Source organism: Malus domestica, chromosome 07 (assembly GCF_042453785.1).
Source record: "Malus domestica chromosome 07, GDT2T_hap1".
Taxonomy (NCBI): domain Eukaryota; kingdom Viridiplantae; phylum Streptophyta; class Magnoliopsida; order Rosales; family Rosaceae; genus Malus; species Malus domestica.
Window position 1 is genome coordinate 32,812,991 of NC_091667.1, and position 20,910 is coordinate 32,833,900.

At 45.9% G+C, this 20,910-nt stretch overlaps 1 protein-coding gene across 1 annotated transcript; it reads left to right on the plus strand.

Moving 5' to 3' along the window:
* Window positions 1-14,432: 14,432 nt before the first annotated feature.
* Window positions 14,433-17,745, plus strand: LOC103439670 (disease resistance protein RPM1-like). Its single transcript, XM_008378245.4, has one exon. The coding sequence runs from the start codon at window positions 14,725-14,727 to the stop codon at window positions 17,560-17,562; it is 2,838 nt and encodes a 945-aa protein (XP_008376467.1). The 5' UTR covers window positions 14,433-14,724; the 3' UTR covers window positions 17,563-17,745.
* Window positions 17,746-20,910: the final 3,165 nt, after the last annotated feature.

Here is a 20,910-nt window from a genome sequence, read left to right on the forward strand (position 1 = left end):
ACTTGAATCGGAACAAGTCTGCAAAGACAATTATATGATTAATTGATGGACCATACAATTAAATTAAAGATATTATATTCACACACCTCAAAATACTTCTTCCACACTTTTTTATTTTTTTTAATATTATTGAACATCATTAACACTTGATAGAAAAATATTAAAAAATTAAAAAAATGTAAAGTAATATTGGTTAGGTTGCAGGCGGCTTTCTAGATTGGAAGGTAACGTCAACATTTGTTTTTTGGCAAATATATGTATAATACATGCTGATTGGAAATTTGAAAGTGATGTGATAATAACAACCATTGACTAAGTCTAAGCCACCTCTCATTTAATTTAAGAGAGATTATATAAATATTAAAAAATTAAAAGAATCTAAGAGAATGTATGTGTTGACCTTAGAAATTACAAAGCCTACGTGGCGCGCAGGCCGAGTATATTCTAAGCTAACTACGTCCTTCGGTGATTGCGGGGTGTGCCAACTCGTCGGCCGAGGCTCGGCCGAGGAGTAAATTTGATGATGTTGCGTTGGGTCGCGCTACTGACTTCTGCGTCTTGCGATTGCGGCCGAGAAAGGAACACGTCTCGGCCTCTTGGGTTCTCGAGCCTGAAGACAAGGCTGCTACTCTTACAAAGTTCACGAACCGAATTCGGCTTTCAATGTGCCGAATGTAATAACTGTAACACCTCACTTCGCCGAGAAGGCTAATGAGATGACCTCGACCAATAAGGATTCGAAAACCCTTCTCGACCAAGACTTGGATAGGTAATTGACCGTTCTCGCCGCAGTGCTGTTGATGCCAACGGAAGATACTGCGAGACCGACCAATTCTACGGTGACAGAGCTATCTATGCCGACTTAAGATATCACCGGTTGCTTCCACAGTGCTGTTGATGCCAACGGAAGATGTGTCAGCGAAAAAGGAAAAGAAAAAGATCTCAAGTTGTGAGAGTTTGCGCAGGGCAATTTTGTGTTGATTTTGTGGGGGCTAATCCTGATGCACAGCTTCCGCTATTTATAGCACTGGACCCTGAATCTGAGATAGAATCCTATTCGGACTAGGTTTTCCCTCTCCGGATCAATATCACCTCGACCAGTCCTATTTTCATTAGGATTGTGAACCTAGTCCTTATTCGAGCCCTATCCGCTTCTAGGTTGTTAATCCTGCCGAGACTCCCTATTGTATCAGGACTCGGCTTGTCATTGCATTTTGACCTAACCGGCCTAGGTTTGGAAGCCCACAAGCTGAACGATCCATGGTCTTCTTGTCGCAAGGCCTTCCGGGCCGAGAATGATTCTACACTCGGCCCAAACTATTATTTTGGGCCCAAACATTGCCCCCTCGCTTCTGAGGTCCTCGGCCTGCAATCTTCGGCCGAGTTCCGGCCTTGAAGAAGCGAATCTACCATTCAGAATCCTCATACCCGAGTTCCAAGGCGCATTTATTGAGCACGATCGCACGATCTTGATCCTGCTAACCTACTCGCCACGTGGCGTCCTCTAACATGGCCAATCCCACATAATGACGTCTAAGGCGTGCGGCAGTCTGAACCGTCTTGCCATCATGACCATTATCTCAATCCGCGAGCCACTACCTCAGTCCGTGAGCCCATTTGTCATCGTGCGGTCGTCGAACCGTCTTTTCGTCATTAATTTAGCCGTCACACGCAATCGTGCGCCCCCAAAACCCTAAAACCTTCGGTCTTCTCAACCGCATTTCCCAAATGTTCATCATGATCAACAATTCCTTCGGTCGATTTTGCCCTTTGTTTTGAATTTCGAACGATTGCTCTTCCCCCCACAACCTCTATAAATACCGAAATTTCCTCATTTGTACTTCTACGCTCTCAAACTTCCCGAAATTCTCTGCCATTGATTTCTAGTGCCTCTCCTATTCCGAGTCTTTGTCTTTAAATCCCCAACCCAGAAAACCCTTTTACTCCGTGCTTCTTTCTCATAATGGCATCCTTCATCTCCAAGCTTTCCAGGGAATGTGACCAACATCAGAAGATCCTTGATCGGAGCTCGATCAAGACCATCCGGTTTGAAAACGACATGAACACCCAGTACCAAATCTTGGGTCCTCTCTTCAAGGCTACAATACCGCCGACTATCATCGGCCTTCTACAGGAGCACTGCCTAAAACCCTTGCTTCAAGGGTTTGAATGGTCGCGATGGGATGCGGCTAAACCCCAGGGCTCCTGGCCCTCGATGACCACATCCTGGGCAGCCTGGGTCGTTCGAATGGAACGACTCTTCGGCGAGCAATGGAAGGCCCTTGGCATCTACGACGCCATCCTCCTTTCGTCCATGGAAATCGTCCCCGACAAGGAACTTCTCCAAGCCGCTCTGTGCTTCTGGTGCTCGGCCACCAACACAATGGTCCTCCCTCTGGGTCCCATTGGTCCCACCATCCTGGATATTACTGCCATTCTGGGGACTTCGGCGACCGGGATCCCTGTCGATGCGACCCTCTCTGGGCATCCGTCGAATATCGACCTGAAAACGCTCTTCGACCGTCGGGCCTTCGAGACCTTGAGCCGTGACGGTCATATCCCGTCGAAGGAAGATATTCAGAAGCTCCACAAGAACTTCTGTAATTACAACACCCTCTATCTTCACTTCGCCGGCCGAGGAGAAGAGGACCTGCGAGAGGGAGAACATGAAGCCTTCCTCTTCTACTGGTACAACAAATACATTTGTTGTACCAAGTCAAACAAGTGTTTGGTCGAGAACATGCCGGTAGCCGAAGCCCTGGCTAGTGGTCACGTCTTGGCGCTGAGTTCCAACATTCTCGCCCAACTTTTCCGCTGCCTGGCCGAGACGACCCTCCAAAAGGTCGACCCGCACCAGAATGGTCCTCTCTGGGTCTTCCAACTCTGGTTGCAGGTATACTTCGCCTCCCTTCGGCCGGCCATAGCCGAATTCTCACCAACAGAGGCGCTTGGGTCTCAACTGGCCTCTCGACCGACACCTCCCCATCAAGCCGAAGAGGTATTTCGGTACCTCTTCGCTCTCGACGACTTCTCCAACGACGAGTTCCTAATATGTCGTCGCCGAAACTATCCTTCCTCCATCAGGCTGCCTATCTCCCCATGGAGCGCGGAGGAGGACGCCGATCTTCGTCAGACCTGGGGGTCGTTTGTGCTTGCCCGCGACCTCCCTCTCGGCTGCGATGGGAAACGGTCAGGATGGGAAGTATATCATCCGAACTTCCTCGCCCGACAACTCGGCTACCTTCAAGGCTGCCCTATCCCCTTTCTCTCCTCCCGAACGGTCCTAAGCCGTGGACGCGAACCTCGTTCCTCTGAGAAGGAATGTAGAACCGCCGTGAAGGAGTTCCAAGAGCGCTGCCAAAAATTCCGCCTTCGACCAGCCACCCCGGAAACCCAATGCACCGACACCTTTGGTGAGTGGTGGGAGAAATACACCCAGGAATTCTTTGGTGCGCCGGTCGAAGACGTGCTTAGCAGACTCTTTAGTGACCGGCCTAAGAAGGCCTCGGCCCCTCATCCTCAAGGTACCGGTTTCATTTTCTTCCTTTCCATCAACCTTGCATATTGAGTTGCCTTACTGAATTGTCTATCTTTTTAGGTAGTCGGCCTTTGAGAAAGACGGAGGCAGTTGCCGCTGCCACGACCGGGAAAAAATCAGTCGTGGCCCAAAAGGACAAACCCGCTGGTAGGGCCGTGCTGATCAAACGGCCTCGCCAAGAGGCCGAGCCGGCTGTCGAGCCTTCCCCGCCAGCCAAGCGGGTCAAACAAATGGCGAAGAAGGGTGCCCGGGAGATCCACGTTATCTCCAGTCACACGACGACTCCCAGTGCTTCTTCTCCCGCCACCGGCCATTCTGGGGTCGAGAAACAACCGGCCTCGGCCACAGAGACGACCCCAGCGCGGCCTGCCTCTGTGGCCGGCGCATCAGTTGTACCTCCCTCTGTCGAGAAGGCACCTGTCTCACAACAGGCGGTTTCTACGACCGAGGGAACCTCTCCCAAGAATCCAAAGCCCTCGGTCCTTGTGTTGGACGAGAGCGAGGGGAGCGACGAGGTCCCGCTGGCGCACCGTCCTCATACTCGTCGACAACCTCCTCCAATACCCGAGATGGCGGTTCAAACCGGCCCCTCCCCGGCTAATCGTGGCAAGCGCACGGTCGAGGAACCGATCCCGATGCCCGAGATGGCGGTTCAAACCGGCCCCTCCCCGGCTAATCGTGGCAAGCGCCCGGTCGAGGAACCGATCCCGGTGGCCGAACCTCTCGTTCCTTCTCAGGACCAGGGCGTCCCTGCCTCCTCTGAAGCAGCTACGCCAGTCGGCCCATCGGCAGCCGACCGGGGCAAACGGCTGCTCGAGGAACCCGAGGCTACGGCGGAATCGCCGGTCCATCCCCAAGACCAAAGCTTCCATATTCCTCCACAGGAGGTTACCTCGGCCTTTGTAAGTACCTTCACTCGTCTCCTCCTGATTACTTTTCCGCTTTAGACCTCTAAACAAAGAAAATACCAAATGTCAGGTGCCTGTACATTCTTTTCACCGTCAATTCTATGCGCCGAAGGGCGTTATCTATATTTTCTGGCCGCCTCAGTGGCCATCAAACGTAGATAACCTCCATCGGCCGTGTGAAGTGAGAAGCAATCTGAGACACTGGGCTCGGCCATTGAGTTCTTTAGGTTCGAGCAACGATCCTGGGGACATGGCCGAGGTCTCCTCTCGGCAGGTTAAAACACGACACCTTCTTGCTATTCTTGTCATGACTTCCTTTAAACTTAACCTTATTTATTTGTGCAGGCTTCATGGGAGGTTGAATTCAAAGCCCTCCTCTCCAGCACGATTGCAGAGTCCGGCCCTTCGGCCGCTCCGACTGATGCTGCCGATCCAAGTGCCCTAACCCAGCTGCGAGAAGTCCTAGCGCTCTCATCATCGCAAGTTCTTGAGCGCAACGGTCTCGATTTGCTCGGCGTGTGTCTGAACGACCTTGGAGCCGATGGTCGCCTGAGCGGAGATGCCATTGTCCGGGCATCGTCTGCCTTGGAGCGCGTTCGGGAGACATTTAGTATCTTCCAGACTGCTCTGAAGGCCGAACAGGACCTGCAAGCCGCCATGGCCGTTCAAGACACCCTCCGTCCGAAGATTGACGATCTACGGGCAAAAGGAGAAACGTTAGCCGAGCTCGACCGTCAGATGGCCGAACTAGCAAAACACCGGTCGGCCATTGCTTCTGAGCTTGCGAGGGACTTCGAGTCAGGCGGGAAGGATCGCCTAACTGAGTATGCGGCGGCCAACAAACGAGTCGAGCGGCTGAAGCTGGATAAAAAGAATCGGCAAGCCGAAGTCATCATGGCCGACGTGCGGTGGTTGGAGTTAAAGGCTCTGCTCAGCACTCTTCTTCCCTCTTCTCCTTAGATGTATTTGAATGTAAACCAACCGTCCTACTCATTTGTAAATACTTATCAATTTTAATGGATTGATTTTTTACTCACGCATTTCCCAAGTAACTGGATAGTATTTCTTCAAAAACTTCCCATTAATCGGTAATTTGTGAATCACACCAGTCCGATCTTTAAGATGATACACCCCTTTGCCGTATACTTTATGCACAATGAACGGCCCTTCCCAATTCGGCGACCACTTGCCGAACCTAGGATCTTTTAGTCCTACGGGCAACACCGTTTGCCATACCAATTCACCCTCGCCGAACGTTTTCTGTCGCACCTTTTGATTATAGGCTCGCTCGGCAATTTGTTTTTGCGCCACTAGTAAGTTATAAGCGTCAAGTCGCGCTTCTTCCAAATCTTCTAGTTCCTGTCTCATGGACTGATTATATTCAGCGCTAAACAAACTACTTTGTTCAATTAATCGCAACGAATTTATGCTCAACTCGACTGGTAGCACTGCATCGTGTCCGTAGGTTAATGCGTATGGGGTTGTTGCAGTCGCCGATCGGGGCGACGCTCGGTATGCCCATAATGCCTCGTTCAACTTCAAATGCCACATGCCAGGCCTCTCTTTTATTATTTTTTCGAGAATGCCGATCAACACTTTATTACTTGCTTCGGCCTGCCCATTCGCCTGTGGATAATACGGTGTGGACTGCTCCAGCCGAATGTTCAAATTTGCCGTGTATTCTTTAAACCTTTCGGCTGTGAAGATTGTTCCATTGTCGGTTATGATTGTTTCCGGTACACCGAACCGAGTCACAATGTGTTCCTCCACGAAGTCGCAAACTTCTTTAGATGTTAACTCGGCATATGATTTTGCTTCGACCCACTTAGTAAAGTAATCAGTTGCGACTATTATCCATGCATGCTTAGCAGCTCCAGAAGTCGGCGTGATTTTGCCGATTACGTCCATGGCCCATCCTCTAAACGGCCACGGCTTAATGACCGAATGTAGTGATTCGGCCGGGACCCTTTGTATAGGCCCATGGATTTGGCACTGCACGCATCCTCGTGCAAACTCGATACAATCTTTCAGTATTCTCGGCCAAAAATAGCCGTGTCGTCGGAGTAGCCATCGCATTTTCCGTCCAGACTGGTGAGCTCCGCATACCCCTTCATGAACCTCTGCGATCGCCCGAGCACTCTCTTGGGGGCCGAGGCATAGCAGTAACAAACCATCTTCGCCCTTTCGGTACAACTCGTTCTGGTACGTGACATAGTTCATGGCGTGAACCCGTGTCCTGCGACTATGTGTCCCGTTAGGATTATCAAGGTACTGCATAATGGGTTTCCTCCAATCATCTGGTATAGCCTCGGCCGCGCAAATTTCTATAGAGTCCTGCCGATCTAACAACGAAGGCAAGGACATGACCCTGGTGCGGATCACATTGTCTCGTCGGAGGATTTGCTGATTAACCAAGGCCGGGTATAGCTGTCGTAATATTGGTATCTCCCGGCCTAGCTTGCCCCCCATGAGTTGAGCACCGGAGGCGATTTGAGCCAACTCGTCTGCGTCGGTATTATGAACCCGAGAAATATGCTCGAATGTAATACCGTCAAAAGACTCGGCCAAATAGCTGGCGACCATGTGGTAGGGCGCCAGAGTACAACTCATGCAGCGAAAAGACCCATTAATTTGGTTAATCACGAGTTCAGAATCACCGAGGACGAGGGCACGAGTGGCTCGAAGGTCAAGAAGGAGGCCAAGACCAATGACAAGAGCCTCGTATTCGGCCTGATTATTGGTGCACTCGAAATCCAATTTGAGCGAAAAATACCAGCGATCGTTGTGAGGAGATTGAAGGACGATGCCCGCGCCGGCCGAAGACGAAGTACTGGAACCATCAAAATACATCGTCCAATAGTTGTCGCGGGTCACCACCATGCCGATTTCGACGTCAGCATCCCCGAAACCGTAAGGCGAAGGGTGCTGAGCAAGGAAATTGGCCAACGCCTGTCCTTTCACAGCTTTTTGCGGCACGTACTGCAAACTAAATTCGGACAACGCCATTGTCCACTTCCCAATTCGGCCTTTGACGATTGGTCGGGTAAGCATGTACCGGATAACGTCGGTCTGGGCAATGACTTGGGTGACCGACGGGAGCATGTAATGCCGGAGCTTGGATGCGGCGAAAAATACGGCGAGACACAGTTTCTCGACGGCGGGATAATTGATCTCTGGTTGATTGAGATTCCGGCTTAGATAAAATATAGCCTGCTCTCGGCCGGCATCATTGTCTTGCGCGAGGAGGCAGCCGATGGATTCTTCGGCCGCCGAGATATAGAGCTTAAGAGGTTTACCACGCCGAGGGGGAACTAGGACAGGGGGTTTCGTGAGGGATACTTTGATTTGTGTAAACGCCGCCTGATGCTCGCCGTTCCACACGAATTTATCTGAGTCCTTGAGTTTCAAAAGCGTGGAGAACGCTTTCATTTTACCGGCCGAGTTAGCAATAAATCGGCGGAGGAAATTGATCTGGCTGAGTAAGGACTGGAGTTGTTTCTTCGTCGTTGGGGGTGAGGCATCAACGATTGCGCGTGCCTTATTCGCATCGACTTCAATTCCACGGTGATGCACGAGGAAACCAAGGAAATTTCCGGCCGACACGCCGAAAGCACATTTGGCAGGATTCATCTTGAGGTTGTGCTGACGCATGCGGAGGAAAGCCTGTCGGAGGTCGTCCAGATGTGTCCGTCGGCGTTTAGATTTGATGACAACGTCGTCGATGTAAACTTCGACGATGGTTCCGATTAAGTCGTGGAAGATGGTGTTCATCGCTCGTTGGTATGTGGCGCCGGCATTTTTGAGGCCGAATGGCATAACAACCCACTCGTAAGTACCGAGTGCCCCCGGGCAACGGAAAGCAGTTTTATGCACATCGGCTTCGGCGATGAATATTTGATTGTACCCGGCATGCCCATCCATAAAGGATAACATCTCATGACTCGCCGCGGCGTCGATTAACAGGTCTGAAATCGGCATTGTATACTCATCTTTGGGAGTTGCCAGATTCAGATTTCTGAAATCGATGCATATGCGCAGTGCACCATTTTTCTTTAAAACAGGAACGATATTCGCCAACCATTCAACATATCGAGCTGTCCGAATAAACCCAGCTTTCAAAAGCCGAACCAGCTCGTCCTTGATGCTGAGTTGCACTTCCGTCAAAAATCGACGCGGTGGCTGACGGAAAGGTTTACATCCGGGCTTAATACGTAACTCATGCTCGACAAGAGTACGATCTAAGCCGGGCATCTCATGGTAGCTCCAAGCAAAGCAATCTTTGAACTCCGTAAGCAAGGCACGAAGCTCATCTTTCATTTGTTGGGGAAGTAAAGCACTAATAAACAAAGGCCGTGGGTCATCGGCCGTCCCAACATTAATCTCTTCCAGGGGATCCTTAACTTGGGGCCGATGGTCTTCGAGCGCGGCCGGGGCGACTTGAATTTTATCAAGAGACAAAACAGGACCATTATCTCCTTCGGCCAGGAACTCGACGAGGTTAACGCCCGAATTTGGTTGTTTAGATATAGTATACCAATGGGCCAGCAGTCGTTCCATAGTCGATGAAACCGCGGCCCTACGTGCTTCTCGATCGGTGTCAGACATCAGCCTCGGGGAGGAAATTGGCTAATCCGAGTCTCGCCGAATCCTGGTGGACAGTCTCGGCGCCAACCTCGATAGCTTTCTGTACAGAAATCCGAGTCGGCCGGCCTTCATCATTGAAGCCTTGCAAAGTAATGTAGCCGACGTGGTCATCATAATACCGTGCTTGGATCATGTTAGTTTCAAAGGGCTGGTTATCGGCTGGGTGAACAGTGACCGATTTGCCGTCCCAAAAAACAAGCACTTGATACAATGAGGAAGGAATACAACTGGTTTGATGAATCCAATCTCGACCGAGCAGTGCATTATACTCGGTTTTGGAATCAACTACAAAAAAGCGGTCATGTGAGTGCGACCGGCAATAGTCACAGTTAACGGAAGTACACCTTTGGTTTGAGATTTGTCGCCGACGAAACTACTCATTGTGATCCCTGACGGAATAAGTTCGTCGTTCGAGCGACGCAAGGCCTTCATGATGTTCAGAGGCAGGATATTGACGGTCGCGCCACAGTCGACAAAAACTTTAGAAACGGGATATCCCTCGATGTGGGCCGTCACATACAATGGCTTTAAATGGTGGAGTGCGGCCGATGACGAACGAGGAAATAATTCGGTCAAAGCGGCCTTCAGACTATCATCTTTCATTGTTGACTCAACTTCAGCAATAGATACAAAATCCACATGGCCAGTTTCCTCGGCGACTACATCACCATCGAGGAAATTCGGTTGAGCCGTGCTTGATTGAAAATCAGCAGGTAACACATGGACCATACTAATTTCCATGTTATCCAAGACTGACGGGCCCATCGGGTTGGGACCCTCCTCGCTAACCTCATCCCTCGTTTGGTCGACGACTGCGGGCTCTGTTTTTGTCAGAGTTGGACAAAAAGACTCCTCTGTCCCTTCTTCGAGGGTTTGAACCTGCGGTGCAGCTTCGGCAGCTTGTTGGTTCTGTGTGACCGCCGCAGGCGAGGTTGAGATCGACAGTGTGCTTGGGGTCAGGACCTGCACCTGCTCTTGGTAGTATAGCGGGGCATCTCTGGTATCGAGATAAGCATCCAGACGTGCAACACGTGCTACTTCATCGGTCGTGAGGCCGAAGAGAGAAACCGCCGAAAATACTTCGAAGTGATATCGTAAATACTGAAGATCCTCCATTGAGAAAGGAAGGTCGGCTGCAACGATATCAGTGTATGGGTCGACTTCAAATCCAAGGACACGGGCTTCTCGTATGTGCTGGAACCTTGCTTTCAATCCCGGGTCAGAGGTCTTCTGGATGATGCACTCGGCGTCCGGACAAGTCAGGACTAGATCAATGGTGTCCTGGCATGCTTTCGGCAAACCATACAGATCGTTGGCCGAATGTTTCTTATGGAATTCGCGCATATATTCCAAAGCCTCCCCAAGGAATGGTGGATGCAAATTCCGTCGAATTTTAATCAACGGTTCTTGTATAGCTGGCGGGGCTAATTTGCTCTCGGCCTCTTGCCTGAAATGCTCGAGGCGTGCCTTCATCTCCCCTGGGCGAAGAAGAAGTTTGATCCGTTTATCGGCTTCTTCGAACGTGGTCTCGATATCTCGGTCGACCAACCGTTTCCCCTGACCCAACTCTGTCATAATAGCTGGAGATGGTCGTTCATCACCAGTAGCAACTGTGTCCTTCGGCCGCCATTTAGGGACCGAAGTTTCTTGGGCTGCCTGTCGACGGGCCATGCAATCTATCCTCTAGTGCCGGCGTTTCTGGGATTTGGACAACGCGGTGTAGACGCCTTTCGAAGAATGATATGTGTACCAACGTTGATCTTTAGGCTCGGGAGGTTTGAAGGTTTTTTGACTCCGCGACGATTCCGAACTACTAGAATTACGTGTATAATAGTCCTCGTCATAAAATGAAGCGCCAAAATCGAGGCGCCGCCTGACTGAGGATGTCTCTTCCATCTTCACTTTTGGGCCGAGCCTATCAAAAACCCCTTGAGGTCGGCCGACGCCGGCTGCTTTTTGCTGAATTGCGGCCGTGGGTCGTTCTGTGATAGGCGAAGATGGTTTCTCCTCTGGCTCACTGCCGACCTTCGCTCTACATTTACTGCAAAAAACCGCCGTCCCACTATCTTCATCGGTGCTATAATCCCTCATAGGTTTAACAATAGCGGGTCCTGTTAAAGCTGTAGGTGGTTTGTTCGAACGAAAATCGGCCATGAAACGTGGCCGAGAATTCTGAGTCCGAAAGCCTTGCGTCGCAACAACTTCGGCCTTCCCTTTTCCTTTGTCCTTAGGTAGGTATGCATCGACCATATTCACGGTTGCTGTGGGGAAAGAATCAGCATCAATACTCATCTTCTTCTCTGGAAATTTCAGTTTTCCATTATCAATCCAGCTCTGGACGTTGTCTCGAAATACGACACAATTGTTTGTCGTATGTTTACTTGAATTATGGTATTTGCAATACACCTTTCCTTTAAGCTCTTCGGCCTTGGGAATGTTGTGACCAGGCCGAAGTTTGATAATCCTTGCTGACAACAGTTGATCAAAAATTGCGTCAGCCTTTGTAATATCAAAAGTATACACTTTTGACGGTTTCAATGTTCCTTCAGTGGCCGAGCGGCTTTTGACTTCCCTGGAGTCAACTTGAGTCAAGGCCTTGCAAACGTATGGCTTATCTATTACTATCTCAGCCGCATCCACACTAACGCATTCATCCTCGGTTGACGCATAACTGACAGTAGGATTCTTGTAAATCGTCCCCCGAGACGGAGTTTTCGAAATCTTTTCCTCGCGGAGCAAATAATCATACTGTTCGACATGTTGGGCTAATTCATACATATCCCGAACATTTGCCCCCAAGAATTTCTTTTTGTATTCGACGTCGAGGCCGTTCAAAGCAAGCCGGACGAACTCGACTTCGGGCAAGGGTACTCGGCACCAATTCCTGGCTGATTTGAACCTGGTAAGATAATCCATTGGGGACTCATCTGATGCCTGAGCCATCCTTGCTAATGAAGAAACCGACACCTCCAACCCTGGTCGATAAAACTGTTCGTGGAATTTCTCGACCAACTCCTCCCAGTTTTGGATGGAATTAGGAGGGAGATTGATATACCAAGCAAATGCCGAGCCGGTCAACGAGAAGTTGAACAGCCGTAATTTATGGAAATCACTATGAACATCGCCGCATTGCGCGGTGAAACGAGCCACGTGCTCCAACGAAGACAAGGACGATTCACCGGCAAAAAGGCTAAAATCTGGAATCTTGAAACCTTTCGGATATCCGAACGTTTCTATGTAGGCTGGGTACGGATGGATAAACTTAGGAAACTTCGGCCCTTTCTTCATGGCTGAGTCGATCATCCGCTGAACCTCGGTCATATCAACAGGTGTTGCTTCGACCCTCTGGTCGATTCCGTCCGACCTACTATTTGACCCTCCGACCTTTTCCAAGTCAATTGGTTTGGGCCGAGCAGGAATTGGCTCGGCCTGTACCATTGGTAACGGATTATTTCTTGGTGGCAAGCGCTGGAAAGGATCGAAAGGCCTGCCGTCACTGAATTTACTAACCAGCATTTCGAGCAATCTGGTTTGCTGCTCAGTGGAATTGAGTATCACGTCATGTAGCTTGTCAATACCTCGGCTAAACGTCTGCTCGACTGACCGAGACTGCTCGTCGAGTCGCTTTCGAAGAAACGACCTTGTTGGTGGGTCAGATCCTTCACCGCCATCCTCGTCGCAATCATCCACTATCCCTTCATTGAGAACACAGGTGTTCCTGTTAGGGATTTCTAGACTGCGGTGTTGACCGCCGAGATTAACTTCCCTCTCTCGGCGAGTCGCACTTGTGGACTCAGGTGTCCCGGCGCTAAGGGGATTCTGCGCCTGTGGCACACTTTGTCCTACGTTCTGAATCGGTAAATCGGCTGTTGATTTTCCCATAGCTGTTTTCTTTTTTACCGATCGCGTTTCAATTGGCATGAACTTCGTAGTTTTAGCACTGGGTCCCACTGGGCGTGCCAAAATGTTGACCCTAGAAATTACAAAGCCTACGTGGCGCGCAGGCCGAGTATATTCTAAGCTAACTACGTCCTTCGGTGATTGCGGGGTGTGCCAACTCGTCGGCCGAGGCTCGGCCGAGGAGTAAATTTGATGATGTTGCGTTGGGTCGCGCTACTGACTTCTGCGTCTTGCGATTGCGGCCGAGAAAGGAACACGTCTCGGCCTCTTGGGTTCTCGAGCCTGAAGACAAGGCTGCTACTCTTACAAAGTTCACGAACCGAATTCGGCTTTCAATGTGCCGAATGTAATAACTGTAACACCTCACTTCGCCGAGAAGGCTAATGAGATGACCTCGACCAATAAGGATTCGAAAACCCTTCTCGACCAAGACTTGGATAGGTAATTGACCGTTCTCGCCGCAGTGCTGTTGATGCCAACGGAAGATACTGCGAGACCGACCAATTCTACGGTGACAGAGCTATCTATGCCGACTTAAGATATCACCGGTTGCTTCCACAGTGCTGTTGATGCCAACGGAAGATGTGTCAGCGAAAAAGGAAAAGAAAAAGATCTCAAGTTGTGAGAGTTTGCGCAGGGCAATTTTGTGTTGATTTTGTGGGGGCTAATCCTGATGCACAGCTTCCGCTATTTATAGCACTGGACCCTGAATCTGAGATAGAATCCTATTCGGACTAGGTTTTCCCTCTCCGGATCAATATCACCTCGACCAGTCCTATTTTCATTAGGATTGTGAACCTAGTCCTTATTCGAGCCCTATCCGCTTCTAGGTTGTTAATCCTGCCGAGACTCCCTATTGTATCAGGACTCGGCTTGTCATTGCATTTTGACCTAACCGGCCTAGGTTTGGAAGCCCACAAGCTGAACGATCCATGGTCTTCTTGTCGCAAGGCCTTCCGGGCCGAGAATGATTCTACACTCGGCCCAAACTATTATTTTGGGCCCAAACAGTATGAGAACACGACTTTATCCTTAAGAGTGATGTCACGTACAAGTATTTGACGGTAAAATGAATGAAATTTTTTAAATCTAACAACGAGGTTTTAATTGATTGATTTCAAATAACTCAAAAGGTTAATTTACCAAAAAAATTGTTCAAGGAATTAATTTTAATTGGACAATAATTCAGGAGTCAAACCTGTTTTCACATCTTCTTCCAGGAAATTTATAAAAAATAATATACTTGCAGGCAAAATTGACTTCCACAAAAAATACAAAAATATATACTTCAAAGAATGGACATACGAAATTTCATTGTGAAATGAAGAAGAAACTGTACAGTTCCAGTTCACAAAAAAAAAAAAAAAACTGTACAGTTCCAAAAAAAATACGTATGTAGGTATGTGTGTGTATGTGTATATACACTTCCACAATAAGTCAAGCGTTTTAAACCTTTAATCATGCTGTACAGTTGCCCCTGTCTAAAGTTAATAAGAAGGGTATCTGTACATTCCAATTCATCAATTCTCTCAATTTGCTTCACTGTTTCTGCTTTTCTTGATACCCAAGCCATCTGCTTCACAGCATTCAATTTGCTCCTGCTTCATGCTTCTTCTTCTTGTTTTCAGATTTGGTTTCTCCACCCTTGATTCCCACTTTTCTTTGGTTTTGTCCGAGCAACCGTTTCCTCACCCAAACCAAACAGCTAGCATATAATTTGGGGTTGTTGGATATATGGCAGAACAAATTGTATGCTTTGTGATTGACAAGCTAATTCAACTACTCATTACCACAGAAGCAAACCTTTCAAGAGACGTAAGCAAAGAAGTTGGTTTCATAAAAAACGAGCTAGAGAGCATCCGATCATTCCTCAAGGACGCAGATGCTAAGGCGGCAGCAGATGGAGAGACGACAAACGACAGTGTCAAAACTTGGGTCAACCAAGTAAGAGATGCAGCTTTTTCCATTGAAGATGTCATTGATGAATATTTGCTCCGCATCACACGGCACCATCAAGATCCTGGATTCATTCGTTTTTTCCATAAAATTATCCGGTTGGCTAAAAAAACGAGATCACAGGATGCGATAGTTTCGAAAGTTGACCACATGAAAGAATTGGTTCGTGATATTCAGGAAAGAAGAAAAAGATACGAACTCAGTTCCATTGACCAGCAAGGTCGAGATAATGGCGAAAAGACTCTTCCTTGGCATGACCCTCGAGTGGCTTCCCTTTTCATTGAGGAGGCTGAAGTGGTGGGGATTGAATCTGCCAGGAAAGAGCTAACTGATTTGTTGGTAGGAGGAGCGCCGAGACGCGAAGTGATATCTGTGGTTGGCATGGGAGGACTTGGGAAGACCACTCTTGCCAATAAAGTTTATGACAATCACGCGGTGTTGGACCAATTTGATTGCTACGCTTGGGTTACGGTGTCCCAGACATACAAGGTGGAGGATCTTCTGAGGACGGTAGTCAAAATGTTCTGCAGTTCAAGGAAGGAGAATTTCCCAGAGGGAATTGACACAATGGATGAGAAGTCCCTGATCAGAAAATCAAGAGAGTATTTGCAGCAAAAGAGGTATGTTGTTGCGTTTGATGATGTGTGGAGAGTAGATTTTTGGGGGGCTATAGAACATGCTTTACCGGATAATAAAGGCGGACGAATAATGATTACTACAAGGAGTCAAGATGTTGCCCATTTTTGCAAAAAATCTTGTTTTGTTCATGTCCATCACTTGCAACCTCTGCCTCCAAACAAGGCATGGGAATTGTTTTGTAAGAAGGTATTTCAATTTGAATTGGAGGGAAATTGCCCTCCAGAGTTAAAAGATATGTCACTGGAAATCGTTAGAAAGTGCGGAGGACTACCTTTGGCAATTGTTTGCATAGGTGGTCTGCTGTCAACGAAAGTTAAAGTTGTGCATGAATGGCAGAAGTTATACAATAGCTTGAGTTCAGAGTTAGACAGCAATCCCCATCTTACAAGCCTCACAAGAATCCTATCACTCAGCTATCACCATCTACCATATTACCTCAAATCGTGCGTCTTATACTTTGGCATCTTTCCAGAGGACTACTCAATTAATTGCGTAAGATTGATTCGGTTGTGGATTGCTGAAGGGTTTGTAAAATTGAAGAAGGGCAAGACACTGGAAGAGGTTGGAGAGGAATACTTGACTGAGCTAATTCACAGAAGCCTGGTTCAAGTGTCAGAAGTTTACATTGATGGAAAAGCTAGAGAATGTCGAGTTCATGATCTTTTGCGTGAGGTCCTCCTTAAAAAGTGCGTGGATTCATGCTTCTGTCATGTGTTATCAAAAGACGAGTCAGCTTTTAAGCCAAAAACTCGACGTCTCTCAATGGCCATCAGTCCATCTGATGCCTTGGGAAGCATTACAGAGTCTCACATCCGTTCTGTATTTACTTTCAACCAAGAAGAATGGCCCGAGTCTTTTCTCAATACATTGAGGGGAAACTTTAAACTTCTGAAGGTATTGGATTTCATGGATGCTCCAATCAATCAACTTCCGAAATATGTGGGGGATTTGCATCTCTTGACGTACTTAAGCCTGAGGAATACAAAGGTGGAGTTGCTTCCAGATTCCATAGGCAATCTGCAAAACTTAGAAACCCTGGATCTAAAACAGTCTTTGGTGTATGAAATACCAGCCAAGATCAATAAGCTTGTTAAGCTGCGGCATCTTTTGGCCTACTATCGTGACTACAGCATGGAGTTTGGCGTGAATTTCGGAAGAGGAGTGAAGATACATGAAGGTATTGGATGCTTACAAGCTTTGCAAAAACTATACTATGTGGAGGCGAATCATGGAGGGATCAAGCTAATCAAAGAACTGGGAAATTTAAGGCAGCTGCGGAAGTTGGGCCTAAAAAAATTGAAACGTGAAGATGGAAGGGCTCTGTGTGCTGCTATTGAAAAGATGAATCACCTTGAATCTCTAGATTTAACTGCAATAAGTGAAGATGAAGTCCTTGATCTAGAATCCATTTCAACTCCACCAGAACTTATTCGGAGTCTGTACTTGAAGGGGCGTTTAGAGCAGTTGCCAAGTTGGATTTCAAATCTTCAACAACTCGTCAGATTGGGGATTTATTGGTCAAGGTTGAGAGATTCCCCATTGAAAGCCCTTAAAAATCTACCTAATCTGATGGAGCTTCGTTTGGGACAAATGGGATATGACGGCGAACAGCTGCATTTTGAGGAAGGAGGATTTCAGAAACTTAGGACTCTGGAACTCGAGGACATGGAGGGACTAAATTCATTGATTATAGACAATAGGGTTATGCCTCTTCTCCAAGAGTTTTACATTGATCGTTGCCCACAACTGAAGGAGGTGCCATCTGGCATCCACCATCTCCGAAATCTAAGAGATCTTTGGATTTATGGCATGCCGAAGGAGTTTGCACGACATATGGATCCAAATAATGGGCCACATTTTTGGATTGTCAAACATATACGAAAAGTTTGTTTTTGTTACAAGTCTAGCCCGAGATATGGCAAATATGAAACACACTCCTTGTATGATTTCGACTTTTCGTTTTGGTCGAATGCCTGATTCCACCTTGATAAAAAAAAAATGGGAGTGTCTAAAGACTACAGGTTTATGGGCCGTTAAGATTCAATTGTTACCTCTAATGTCCTTGGTTCTTGTGTAGATTGAGTGGGAGGGGCTTTTCTTCTCTGTATTTTTTTATTTTTATTTTTTTGTGTGTCATATGGTGTGGTGTGGTCTTCTTAGCATTTTCCTTGTAATTTTATTGGTGGTTGCAATAAATTGTTTTTTAATTAAAAATTAAAATAAAAAGATATCATCACCCTAAACTCAGAATGCTCAAATGGCAAGATTTTTTTATGAATGAATCAAGTTTTTATAGGATATAACTGACAACTATGTACCTCGTATCTTTGCTTTAAAAATGATTAAAAACCCTTCATGAGTTTTGTCCCTTGCTCACCAATTCAATTAACTGAGAAAAGTAATAAGATTGAAGAATATGATTTAGTAAATTAAATCATATATGTGAGTTTTTTCCCATCTCTAATCAAACAAAAGTATAGGGTGTTCTATATTTTGGTTCAACTTAACCTAATGATCTAATTTTTTTTTTTTATTTTACCCATTCTTTACTATCTTATATTCTTGATATTAATTTGTAGGATTATGGATTTTAGAAATTTTGTTAACCAAAGGGTAGATTGTGAATTTTAGAAATTTTAAGTGTTGAGCCTTCTCCTTTTGTATATACAGACTAATTCAATCACATATATTCAATATAGTTAATGTTTGTATGATGATATGACACATTTGAAATACACAGTATGCGTTCGTACATGTATCCTCGATTGCAAATGTAAAAAAACAATTCTTTATGGTTGTAAAATTTTATATACTTACTTACAAATGGAATTAAATTTCAAAAAAAAAAATATCAAAATTTACAAAAGAAGTACAAACACAAACAATTCGGGAGCTTTGCTCTCTCTTCATTCCCTCTCCCTCTCTAGCCTTTGTGTTACTTGCGGGTTGAGTAGGGCTTAGAGATTTGGGTGCTATCATATATACCATGTGGAAACAAATCACGGCGGAATCAACCTAATTAAAGCATTGGAAAATCTAAGGTAGCTATGAAAGTTAGGCCTGAAAAACTTAAAACGTGAATATGGACATGCTATATGTGCTCCGATTGAAAGTGAACCACCTTGAATCTCTAGAATTAAACACAATAAGTGAAGATGACGTCCTTGACCTACAACAATCCATTTTAATTCCACCCGAATCTATTTCGGTTTTCTCCACTTGAAGGGGCCTCTAGAGAAGTTGCCAAGTTTGGATTCGAAAGCTTCAATAACTCGTCAAGCCACGAATTTTTTGGTCAAGGTTGACAGTGCCCCACTGAAAGCCCTTCAAAACCTTCCTAATTTGGTGGAGCTTCGGTTCTGATACAAGGCATGTGATGGTATGCAAGTGCATTTTGAGGGAGGCTTTAAGGAACTCGGGTGCTAAAACTCAAGGACTTATTGCCTGGACTAAACTCATTGATCATAGACAACGGGGCCACGCCTCATGTCCGAGAGTTACAAATTGGGCCTTCCAGTCAACTGATGCAGGTGCCCTGTGGCATCCAGTACCTCAGAAATCTAAGCTTTCTTAGATGGGTTGTGATTTTCACATACCCTTAACTACCTTTCCCACACCCCTCCTTATTTTTTAATCTTCCATATATACCCTTCCTACTTTTTGATGGTAATTAATGAAAGATTAAATAAGGAGGGGTATATATGGAAGATTAAATAGTAGGATACCAATTAAGTACTAAAAAATAGAAAAGGGTGTGTGAAAATCACAACCCTCCTTAGATTTGTTGGCATGCCGAAAGAGTTCCAACAAAATATGGACCAAATAATGGGCAGCGTTATTGGATTGTTGAACATATACAAGATGTTCTTTTTAGTTACAAGTTTTGTGAGGAGTTAATGTGAGCAAGCAACGATGATTGTTTCTCACAACCCAGATAATCAATGCCTACGGCGACTAATTCTCACACTCAAACAAATTAAATGACGGGCCAAAAATTATACTCAAGTTTCAACACACTTGAAAAAGGGCAAAAAGCCGAAAACTGAAGGAAAGAAAAGGCCTTGCCAGCTGTACGTAAGACTTTTCTGTGTTGAAAAGCTTTGACCATGGAAAGCCCACCACGATATCGTTTTAGCCTCTTATTAAGGTAATGCCTAGAAAATTAAATTTATCATTAAAATTTATAAATGAGTATGTTTATTAATGTTTAAGTTATAATTCAATCATTAATTTTTATATTATTTAGTTTACAAAATTTAGTTTATAATTTTTTTTTTTTGAAAGCAGTATATAGCATTACCTCTTTTTAAGGCGGAGTAAGATTCTCTCAATTTCTAATCTCTCTCTTCTTTCATCATTTTCTATTTAAACGGTTACTATTAAACTACGTCAACATCTTGTTTTGAATTTTTTATATAAATAAAAAGATAAAAAAGAGGGTGAGTAGAGGAGGGAAGAAAATAATAATAGAAGAGAAGAGAATTCTACTTCTAACCCCTCTCCTCTCTTCTATTACTTGTTTGAGTTCCCCCATCTCCCATCCTCTTTTCAAGTCCCACTCTTTTCCCGGTCAACAGCGGTGGACCCTCTTAGTTATGTTAAATAGAGTCCCATCTAAGATAACATAACTTTTTAGTATAAAAAAGTCACATGACAACCTATGCCCGAATCACATTCTTTTTTATTTAAGTTATCTTCTTTTTTAGTTCAGGTTTCACAATGAATTAACTAAGGAAAATGAAACAAACTCTGCACTGTGCATGGTCATCGTGATCCATCGATGGACGATTTGAATAAAATGGCAAAATACAGGGTCTAGATTTCATTGTGTTACGTCCGCAACCCTATCAGAAAGAATACAAAAATATCCAAGCACGGATTGTTGAAAAGTAAATTGTCTACAGGTTTCCTTGATTCAGGTTGCTATGATTTACCTGAGTTAATTGGATAAATGTAGGGCTTAGATTTAATCTATCTATGTAAGGCTCATATGTCTTAGATTGTAGACAAGTGTCATTCTAATATTGGTGACCTTTTTGACGTAAGGCTCAAACTGGAGTGTGGTCACTGCTATGATTAGGGCAGCAGCAGTAGCCCTTTCAACTCGGAGGCAGATTATCTGCCATTCCACTTTCAATGTCATTTCGTGCATTTTTGTTTTGTGTGGTTACAGTTAAGTTATATAAATATTTTATATTTTTTTATAAAAATAATAAAATAAAAAATAATAGTAATATAAAATATTGATGATTTAACCGTGATCACATAAATATAAGGACATAAAAGAACATGGAAAATGTAAGGGTAGAAAATCTGCCTCCATTC